At 35.7% G+C, this 12051-nt stretch overlaps 1 protein-coding gene across 1 annotated transcript; it reads right to left on the reverse strand.

The window, feature by feature from the left end:
* Positions 1 to 2537: 2537 nt before the first annotated feature.
* LOC145052862 (Enhancer of polycomb-like transcription factor protein) lies at positions 2538 to 11776 on the reverse strand. The gene is made up of 5 exons (XM_079000775.1): positions 11551 to 11776; positions 8861 to 11404; positions 7318 to 8778; positions 4782 to 5094; positions 2538 to 3486 (listed from the first exon to the last, which is right to left on the reverse strand). The coding sequence occupies exons 2-5, from the start codon at positions 11318 to 11320 to the stop codon at positions 2963 to 2965; spliced, it is 4758 nt and encodes a 1585-aa protein (XP_078856901.1). The 5' UTR covers positions 11321 to 11404; positions 11551 to 11776; the 3' UTR covers positions 2538 to 2962.
* Positions 11777 to 12051: the final 275 nt, after the last annotated feature.

The following is a 12051-nucleotide window of genomic DNA, read 5'->3' on the forward strand; positions in this document are numbered from 1 at the left end:
CCGAATTGTCTAAACTAAATTTAAATCCGATCTGATCTGATCCAATTACAATTCGGTTGGATCGGTTTTTATAATTCGGTTTTCAAAAACCGAAACATTTTAAAACAACATATAATTATAATATTACCCAACTTTACACAAGAAGGAAAAACAAATATTAGTTGTGATTTGAAATTTATAAACAATTAATAAGAAGATATATTATAGTTAAATATTTTATAGATACAAAACTTTCGAGAGAAAATGCATATTAATGTTTTTTTTATCGGGTGAAACATTTTGAACCTATTTGAAAAAATAAATTACAAAATTAATAAATAATTATAGATATATATTATTAATAGATAAATAATAAATGTTTATTCGGTTTTTTTAGACTATTCGGTTCTTATTTATAAACCAAAACCAATCCGAAATCCAAAATAATAATTCGGTTTTGTTGAAAACCAATCCAAAAATCCGAATATCCGAACCAAATTGTCCATTTGGATAATTCGGTTTTATCCGAATAGTGAACAGCCCTAGCTCTAATCATCATAAACCAAGGTTATAAAAAAAAATTCATGGCGTGCCATGACTCTATTGTTTGTACTTGACGGTACGTTTTAATAAAATGTCATCTTAAGTATATACAAAATTGTTGGCTTAGGTCACCTCTTAATAATGAAACATTACATGGTCTCAAATAAGCAATAGTTACTTGAAATATGGAGGTAGAAACAATGGACTAATGTGGTTTGTGGAATTATCGTTCAACAAAAAAAACCATGGAGAAATATAGAGCGTCAGTTTCTTCCGTCTTCTGGTAGCAACAATCATGACATTAATTGGCTACCACATACTTGTACTATTTTAGCATCATCATTATGTGGACTCCTTCATTTTGAATCCTATGATCCAGATGAATACGTTTCAAAGATTTTATTTGTTATCAAACCAACGACTTCAGATGCCAAATGGATACCTTTTCCGACCTCTGAATACACTGCAACAAAGTTTGCTTTGGTAGTTATCAGTTCGAACTCGTTACATTTCAAGGTCATTCGATTGTCATACACAAAGCCATCGTAAGAGTTTATATGTAGTACATTTTATGTTATTAATTTACTTATATGTTATTTTATTTGTAGTGATATGCCTAAGGAAAAAGTGGACTATGATTACTACAACATAGAATTGTTTTCATCTACTACATGGCAATGGAGGGAGTTTCAAAATATCCGGTTATCATCATTTGTTTATCCTATTTCTGATGAGGCAGTTACAAGTGGTGGGGCCATATACTTCTTATTATCTAATGATACCATATTGCGATTTGATATTTATTCAGAAGAACATATACTCATATGTGCACCTTCTGCTATTAATGAATTAAAACCGTATGCATCGAGACTAATCAAGTTTCACGGAAAATTGGGATATCTCTCTATAAGTGGAGATAGTTCGTGGGCTATTTGGATTTTCATTCACAATCGGTGGGTTAAAGTAGATGTTAGTACTTACAATGAAAATGCACATGAATGGTGGGATTATAGAAACAATACTCTATATTTCTTTAAAGGAAATACGATTGAGTATGTGGTTCCGACACATCATTCTCAACAAGTTTTTTCAATCCATTCTGATTTTGATACAGTGACCATGCCAAGTAGATAGTAGTGATTATATATATTTTAATTTGCATTCGAACATAGTTGTTTTTTTTTCTAATGAACTATTTTAATATTTTATATTATTCTATGATTTATTAGTTTTTTTTATTTATTCTTTTAATTGTTATGAAATTAAAATAGCTATTGTAATATATGTTAATGAATTTAAAATAGCTATGGTAATCTACTTTTAATTGTCATGCTTCCTATGATGTAATATATGTTTACAGTTCTATGTTTTTTTATATGCTCCCTGCGTTTAACGCGGGTTTTAATCTAGTTTTCTATCAAATTTAAATACATACATAAATAAAAAAGTAGAAAAAAATTTATGAATGTTTCAATAGATAAACCAAAAAAAAAAATATACATAGAGGTTAAATTAAATAAACATATAAAAAACATATAACTTCAACAAGTAAATTACTAATGAGTTGTATTGCTTGCATCAAATTTTAGGTATTATAAATTTTACTACAAATATATGTTTTGTTTTATTTTTATATATTAATATCTATCGGCCAAGTCTAGGATCAGGACTAAGAGGTATCCTCATCCTCATTCCCATCCGTGCTTTTTTATTTGGGGACTGCATCCGTGCTTTTTTATTTGGGGACTCCCCGACCCCGGTCAACTTGGATATTCCTGGTCAAACCGGATGCAGGTTTCATGTTCCCATCGGGTATTGGTATTTCCAAAACAGCCACAAAAACAAAACAGAAACAAATAAAACAAAACCAAACAAACAAGGGGGATTCTCTTTCTGGAGCTAGCACCGAAATTTTTTCTATTGGTTTTTTTAACTAAAAAGTAAAAGCTAAACCAATATTGACCCCACCTACTGTTACATAGAACATAAAACATAGTAGTAGAAAGGAACGTGAATGAATGAAAATCAATATATTATGAAGACAGTAGTAACTAATATGACTGACTAATGCCACTTGCTTCCCTTTTCTTTGTATTCATTCTCATGCCAATCATGAGTGAGTTTTCAGTTGCACAACACTATTATTTTAGCTAACCACAATATTCTTTTTTTGCTTTTTTTTTTGGAGGGTTGGGTTGAGGACGGTGGCAATTTTCTGTACAAATGAAATAATGTCTAACCAAAAGTGCGACACCCCCCCAACCTAATCCCACAAATGCACCAACTCAAAATCGCATTGTGCACAAGCGACCGACATTCTGATGCTTCGGGGAGAACTATGGCCTAACCAACTACCAAATGTACCAAAACCGGGCACAGTTGGAACAAATTTCAAAAATCAAAATCAACCTATCAACAAAAGACGAAAAATACCCTTCATTCACTCATTCATAGCCTTGATTGCTTCAGCTGTCATTAGAGCGGAAACCGCCTTATGAATCGCCAGGTCAGCACTCAACATGAGTTTCTGAGCTCGTTCTCTTTTTAATTTCGCCATATTCCGGGCATGCTTGGCGGCACTGGAGGCATCCCGGAGTCTGAATTCATCAAGATCGGAGCCGCCCAGGAGGAGTTGGCCGGGGTGGCGATATGGTGGACTTGAGTGGTTGTGCCAATCGGGGAAAAGGTTATTTGGTTTTTTCCCGTTCCCATTGTTTCTTTTTCCGGGCTTCCGGAAGGTGGATGGAGGGGCACAAGGTCTTGGGGATATGAGTGGTTTAATGGTCTTGGAGTTGGAGTTGGAGGTGTTTCGTTGGAGTCGGAGTTGGTGATTCCAATCCGATGCGTCCCCGTCTAAAGAGAAATGGCCTGGGCCAGTTGGCGAATACATCCTTGATAGCAATGGAGAAACATCTGAGGACTCCACCCGATCGTCTCCCAAAACATGCGTATTTACTCTTCTTCCTATACAACAAAAAACAGAAAAAGTCTCAACGGAATGGAATGAATCACATTACATTCCATGATAAACTTTGGTCGGCCTATACAATATGGAACGAATAACACTCAGACAAAACAAACAGCTTGCTTGCTTTTTATTTTTTTTCTCAATTTCATTCCTTACTCATACCAACACTACACATAAAAATTATGCTAAACAAAGGTAAATTGCTATTTCTTGCAATTTAACGCTAAAAATTGTACAGAAAAAAAGGTAGGAGAGAGTAAATGTTAGCTTACTTTCTAATACTAGGGTTAAATGCAAGTAATATCAACGCACTTCCATTTATTGTGTATTATTATTATTATAGCATCATCCGTCCATTTCTTTCTATTACCACCATATAATTTTTTGTTATTAAGGCATCACACTTTCGGCTTTCCAATATAGCATTGTACTTTCAACCTCTTTTTCACATTTGAACATCATACTTTGAAGAATCTACTCAACTTGAGCACTAAAAATTGTTTTGTATTTGGATGACAGCTACAACTGTGTAGATTAGATTTTCCAAAGTACAGCAATGTAATATAAAGAAATCAATAATAGAACTACTACTACATTGTTATTTCTTGAAATTTAATGCTAAAAATTATACGGAGGGAGAAGAGAGGTCATATTCGCTTACAGCATCGTACTTTCATTTCTTTCTATTAGAGCATTGTACGTCCAAAACTTCTCATCAAGATAGTGCACTTTCAAGTTTCAAACTTTTTTCTTACCTTGAAAATTTTAGTTTTGTATTTGGATGAAAGTGCGTGCTACCATTCGGTAGATTTTTCAAAGTACAACACTACAATAAACGAAGTACATTTGATATATCTTGCATTACAGAAGAAAAAGGTAGATGATCATACTTTGAAAAATCTAGTCAACTACTAGGCTATTGCACTTAAAAAATACAGCATTGTAGTTTTAACCTTTTTTTGTTATTAGAAGAAAAAATCCACTCAGTGAAGATTGTTTGACATAGCTACAACTGGGTAGATTTTTCAAAGTAGGATCCTGTAACTGAGAAATAAAGTGGGATACTATATAAAGTATAAACAGAGTGTATTGTTATTCTTGCATTTAACCTTAAGAGGAAGGGAACTATCAAGACATTGCATTATTATTGTAGTTTGAATTGTATTGTTATTAGATAGTAATTAATATAGTTTGAAAAATCTAGTGAAAATTGTTTCAAGTATAATGAATGGTGGGTGTTATAGAAAGAAATAAGTAAAAAAGTAGGATGCTATTATATTAAAATGCTTACCTGAAACAGAAGCAGAAGCATGATGGGGGGTAGGGGTATCATGATCGGCTAAAAAGGCATGGCTGTGGCCAGAGAGTGAGATTTTCTTATGTGGTCTGTGTTTGGAACCCTTGTTGAGCAATTCCAGACCTCGGGGCTTCAAGCAGAAAGCAAACATGGGGGGTTTATCATCTGCTCCTCCTGCTCCTGATGCTGATGCTGATGCCTTCTCCTGGGACCCACTCAACACGCCTGTTGTCAACAACTTGGGCTGTGAATGCTGTGATTGATCCCATTCTCTACATATTTGCTGGTATCTTTCCCACAATGGAGGCTGACAACCAAAATATTCACAATATCATAATAAGCAAGCATCACAGAAAACCATTTTTCTTTAAAGATAAATTATAAACTATAAATACAGATTATCTTCGTTTACAGCATTTAGCCAGGTTTTTACTCTGATTATTCTCACTTTAATTATGATAGCAATTAAAGTTGTCATGAACCAAAATTTACCACCTCCTTCATGGCCCAAGGTAATGAATGGTTCACAAATAGATTACCGCCTAACAGAATTATAATGCATGCATTAAGAACAGGCTTTCTAGGGATACTTTTTATGATGAGGAGAGGATGGCAAGGGCATTCTGACAAAGATTTGTGGTACATTGTTTCAGTTTGCTCCTTGCTGGTTTCTAGAGTTTGATAGCTTTTGTTTTCACCCCTACCCTTTGATAAATTAAAATTAAATCCTACTCCAACGACACATGATACATATATATATAGTAGATATAAATGTATTGGGCTATATTACTGCAGATAAAACTTAAAACTATATTCATAAAGTAAATAACCATAAAATAAAGATTTTATTACTTTCATTATACTAATGAACAATTACTAACACCATTATTTTATTACTTTATTTGCTAATTTATGCTATTATTAGCTTTGTGATGCGGTGCGGAAATAATGATTAGCTCTTTAATTACACTGGCTTGCTACTTTATTTATAAGTGTGCTTTTTGCTATTAGTTTATTTCTTATTTCGCAGTTTACATTTACAACAAAAACTACCAAGCCGTTGAACTTATCACACTATTTGTTAGTTTAATATTAGTTTGTTGCTTATTTGTCATTTTATACATGATGCACAAGTTATTAATGCAATATTTGAACTACTGAAGTGGTTTTTACTAGTATTTATTTTGATGTCAAACATTTTATATTTGATATTCCAAGGCACCTATTATATAAATTATAAATGCACATGTACATCAAAAAGACACCTGGAATTTATGAAATCTACCTAAATTTGCAACATAACATCACTACACTACCAATAACTTGAAGATTGAGCCCTTAGCTTTCTAACATTTGCAGAATGACCCCTAGATTTTTAAGCGTGTTAAATTGGCCCTGGACTTGTTCAGTTTCATATTGGAACCAGTGCCAATTTCAGTATTTCAGGCTATATCACAAAAAGGAACAGGACATTGTAACAAGAAGCACACAAAAGAACTGTATGTGTTTGCACGACATACCAAATCCACTATCAACATATAAATCTACCAACCCCTAATCCCAAGTTAAAGAATTCCTAATCATACACCCTCCTTATCTTATAAACTAATAACTATCTATAAAAACCAATATTCATATGTAATACTACATTCTCCTAGGCCTACAAAAAAGTTCATAGTCATTAGATTTGGAGTTCTATTTCTCCATACAAACAGCAGCAAGATGATACAACATTTGAGCATCTTTCATTTGTTCCTGAATCAATGTCTTTTATATTAATGTCATAAAAAGCCTTAAGTTTGGCCAGAAATGTCGGTTTTACCCTTCGACGGATTTTTGGTTCATTTATGCCGCAAACTTGCCATTTTTTTGAATATATATATATATATATATATATATATATATATATATATATATATATATATATATATATATATAATCTTGAGGGTTTTTTTGCAAAATATTTGTGAACTAAGGGCTTTTTCGCAAATAATATTTCATGATAACCTGCTATTACAGGTAAAAATGGCAAAAGCGACAAAAAAATGGCAAGTTAAAAATCTGTCGGAGGGTAAAACCGACATTTCTGGCCAAACTTAAGGCTTTTTATGGCATTATGCCTTTTATATTTGCTCACTTATGCTTAAAAGAGATCATGATTATGATAATGTAAAGGTTACCAAACATATATGGTTATCCTATTACCTGCCTGAACTTAACAACACAAACAATGTGAAAAAATATAAAGGTTACCGAAGCAATTATACAATTTAACAGAAGCAGGAATATAGATGTAGCAGTGCATGAATAATGAGTGATATCGGTCCCAAGTAATGGCATACAACCTGGTTCTAACTTGCACACCAATCATTTAGTTGCATAACTAAGTTCTGTAGTGATTATTAAACCATCCATTATACGCTTTTGCACCATTTATTTTTTTTCCCGGTTATTTATCGATTTAGGCAGTGAAGTATTATCTTGATTTTTTGATTTTTTGATTTCATTAAAAAAAAATAATAATACACACCTGGAGATGTCTGATTAGTGGCATTCCTTTGCGTTGCCTCTTTTCCCTCCAATGCTCGTAAATGGTTTTGGCGGCTTGCATGGGAGTTACTCTGGCAATCAGCTCTTCAATTTCTCCGGATGTAAAGTGATCACGTTTCTGAGCATACGAAAGCTTCTCCAACATATCCATAACCTTCTCAAAAACCTCATCAGAGATCATTTCATTTTCCCTACTCCTACTCCTACAAACCCACTCTTCATCTTCACTATCCATGTCATACATAACATGTGATCCATCCATGGCCATTTCAACATCATTTCTGACCTGGCGAAAGTACCATGAGCTTCTGACAAAAGGCGCCTCTTCTTGATCATCAACCAAATCCTCGATCAAACGAACACCAGGAATCGGGATGTTTTTTATGGATGCTGCTCGTATATTCCTATTGTGACATTCCTCATGCATTTCCTTAAAAAGAACCCACTGACCCCTGTCTGGGAACTCAAGTGCCCAATCCTTTCCTCCTTTCCACATCATCGCATGAGTGTAGCGGTTCGTTGAACCCGGTTGTAAATCTTGGTGCACCTTATGTGCATACTTCAACACCCCACTACATTTCACTGCAAGTTTCCACTCGTTCTGATCAGCAACTTCCAAAAATACCCTTGCCCCACATTCTCTCCACCCTTTATCCCCATCGTTGATCAATATATTCGCGTCACAGGCCACCAACTCCAGGTTCCTTCGAGGTCCTTTAGAAGAAGAATCTGGTCCTGATGTTTTCTTATCGTTTGCTCTCCTGATTCTCTGGTAAGGAAGACCAGTCTGGTTATGCCCTCCTTTATTATTCTTAAAATTAAACTCTCGACAAGGCAATGTGTACTGGACCTGAGTTCTTGGCTTCTTAGGCCCATTGCTGAATCCATTCCCAATAAAATCTGCCTTCCCATCCGCCCATGATTTGTTGCGAGTCCACAAACTTCTAGGGGCTGTAGGGTTAGGAGGGCTGCTGCAGATGATGTCATCACTTAGATTCCAAGCCACATCAGCGCCAGGTGTTTTCTGGCAATCCATGTAAATTTCATCAGATGCCGGGATTTCAACACTAATTTGACCAGATTTAGAAGAGATAGAAATTGGATCAAGAACAAGTTGGGTTGGCTTCTCATCAATGGCAGGAGATCCACTAGAAAGGCTCTCATCATCATCATCATCTGCATGTTGATGGAAAGTATCCTGTGGGGGGTGAAGAGAATCATGGTCTTGAAGGCTCAATGAATCGATGCTACGTTCCAATAAAAGTTTGAGATGCATGCTAAGGAAGAAATTTGGGGCAGCAGAAAATGAAAGAGCAAATGGAGGAAGATTCCCATTTTTCAAACTGTAAATTGTTGAAGGCCGACTCCCAGGTACAGGGCTGCACGGTGATCTAGGACTGCTACTGATCACAGCACCAAGATTTGGTTTTTTATGGAAAACCTGCATGAAAGAATCAATCCATACGTATATCAAATTAAATATTAAAACATGGTTGTAAGGAATTAAAGTAAATCGATAGTACCTCAAAGTAAGCAGTTTGAGCAGCAAAAGGTATTTGTGACTGTTGTGTTCCAGCTTCCAGTAGTTTAACATTGTCATATGTGCACTCAGGAAGAGACAGCTGTTTTGTAAGTAAACAATGTGGCTGCAACTCAGAATCAAGATACCGCCAGTTAGAATCTCTCACCTTTGAGAAACTATAATACGCGAAAACCTTCTCCTTTCTGAAGTTCTGAAAGAAAGAAAGTTTGAATCTTATTGATGTCACTGGAACTTGGTGTTTGATAGACTCGTCTTTCTCAGCTTCACAAAACACTTTCATGACTAGGAAAACAAAGGTCACAGCTTGCTTTAAGCAGCCTTCAAAAAGAAACAGCCTCAACCCAACAATATTATCAACAAACAGCACCTCCATGAAAACAGTAGGCCACATGGCAACCATGGTTCCATACTGAAGCAGCAATACACGGGAAAATAACCATAATATGTCCGCCCCAAGTACGTATGTCAACATAGGCCAAAGTGATATGCATATTTCAAACTTTTTAGATTCTATCAATGCTGTATCTAACTTCAACCCACCTGCACTATTTAGTGACCATGCAACAAACGGTACACATGATGCATCACTAAACCTGCGGTTTCGCCTTCTCACATAAACAATAGGTAGATGTCCTTCACTGCTATTAGAGCTTTCCTTTGATGTGCTTAAAAAAACAGAAGTGCAGTTCGGCTTGTCGGTTTCTCTTTCCAGAAGAAGCATGTTTCTATCAATAACATGTGATTGTTTTTGCTTTTTCAAAGGAGACGATTTAGCTCGATCAGAAGGACGAGCCAACCATGAGATGATTGGCTCTGATTCCATATGGGTCGCCATAAAGGCCTCGTCTTTTATGTGAAAGGATCTGGTTCCCTTGTCTTTCTTGTGGGTATCTGTATCTTTATTAAGGCTTGGCTTTTGTGGAACTTCACAAGGAAGAAGCAATAGTTTGAATCTTTCATTTTCAAGACTAATCCATTCTTCATCCCGATCATCATACTTTATATGATGAAGATTTTTTTCTGCATCATAATCGTTTACCAGGCCATAGTACCAACTTTCATCTAGAGGCCAGAAGATCTTAATCCTTCTGTTCAGGAACCAGTGAGCATCCATGTCATCAGAATGTACTTCGTAGAAGTGGCGCCTCTTTCTAGAGGCCCCCTTACCTTTCTGCTGTCTCCTGGGGCGTAACACTCTGTCTGCCGCATCAGCATCAGCATCTGAAGCAGTAGCTTTTTCTGAAAGAGACTCCCCCCCATTCACAGATAATTCAGCAGAAGCACAAGTTCTGTTTTTTGATGCAAATCCAATACAGCTAGGATCAAAACGAGATGAAAGCATCCGAGCTGCATTCTGTTCAAGATCATCATCAGGATCAAGGTCACATGCACCAACGTTTTTCTCAACAGATGCCTCATTGCCTGATCCCAGATACTTTCTTTTCCTATGGTTGCTCCTGTTTCTTTTAGAAGATGAATCTTTTTCGGTACCTTCTCCCTTCTCAAGATCAACTGCTGCAGAATCCTCCTTTTGCTTACCATCTATTATTCCCTTTCTCTTAACATTGTTTCTAGGTTGACCCTTGGAATTTCCATTTAACTTACCCATCTGGTCAGCAGAAGTAGAATTACTGCTTAGGGATGCATCTGCACCAGGAACTTTGCCCTGTGGAATTTCATCAATCTCTTTTTTTAACTCGGAACCCAATGAGCTACTGTTTACGTGTGCATCTGCACTAGAAACATTTTCCTGTGGAATTTCCAGTGAAACATCCGGCTTACCGTTCTTTTCATGCAGATTTGAAGTAACTGTGGTTGATTCCTGTTTTTGATTCCCTTTGGAATCAACCACTCCCTTCTGATCAACCTCATTGTTACCGTTTAACTTAATAATCTGTTCTGCAGAAGAGGCCTTACTATCCACAGGTTCATCCCTGCCAGAAACCTCATCCTGCATATCTTCATTCACCTCATCCTTCAGCTTGGTAACCTTTTCAACAGAATCTGATGATGCAGATGGTTTAAGAAGATGACTCTTAGCAAACTTACTCCGCCCAACTGTTCCCCGTGGACGCTTTGGAATAAGTACACCATGGCTGTCACTACCAATATTAACACCAATGGCATTCAAGCCAGCACCACCATTAATCTTCTGAGCAAGCCCAGATGACTGAGCAGAACATGAATCAGCCCCATCAACTTCAATATCATCTATGCCATGCTTAACCCTTTTCCTCTCTGCCAGATCCTCAAAGCTACTAATAGCCACCTCATTCCTGTTCTTTCTCTTCTTTGCCTCCGCTCCCTCACCATTTCCCAGCCAACTACTCGTTTCCTTCTTGACAGGCTCCCCCTTGTTACTCACCTCCGATTTATAAAGTGTTTTGAGATCCAACGACTTTGTTTTACTACCTCCTGAGTTTCCTACACTAATCTCCATCAACAATCCCTCAATTTGAACGCCCCACACCGAAACCCCCAATTCATCTATCCCATCTGACACAACTTAAACCCACTTCCAGATCTGTATACCAGAAATTTACAACATAAAACAACAAAGTAAATCAAGGACCATAAAATTTTCCACAAAACTTCCGTAACTAACACAAAGAAGCATAGTCATTTTCACAAAAGAAAACAATCAAAAAGAAGTAGGTATCGCATGCGTACCTTTCATGGATAACATCGAAACGGTGAAGATCAGAAGAGATATAGCCTCAATTTGGATGATTCAACCAGGGAATTTGATACGCCCAAAAACAGACCTCTGATTCGAAACCCTAATTGAAGATCATTTGCCGAATTATTTTTCTATTTTAACTTTTTTTAATTTATATATTTTTACCCCGGAGAGAGAAATAGAATGCTAGGGTTTGTTTTAGTCTAGAGACTAGAGAGAGAGAAAGGGAAATTCTTCTTATTACCACCTCCCTTATTTATATTTAATTTTATTTTATAATTTATAATAAATAATATTCAAAACAAAAGTGCTCCAATCTTTAATGCAAACGAAAAAAAAATTAAGAACAATGCATCATTTACATATTACTTATAATATAATCACGCTTAAATTATATTATTATTATTATTATTTAAAAGAATAAATCTAATTAAGGTATTTATTATAAAGTATAGTATAGATAATCCTTTATTTTTTTTAATAAATTACAT

The sequence above is a fragment of the Lactuca serriola genome, chromosome 5, assembly GCF_051521515.1.
Source record: "Lactuca serriola cultivar US96UC23 chromosome 5, Lser_US96UC23_V15, whole genome shotgun sequence".
NCBI lineage: Eukaryota > Viridiplantae > Streptophyta > Magnoliopsida > Asterales > Asteraceae > Lactuca > Lactuca serriola.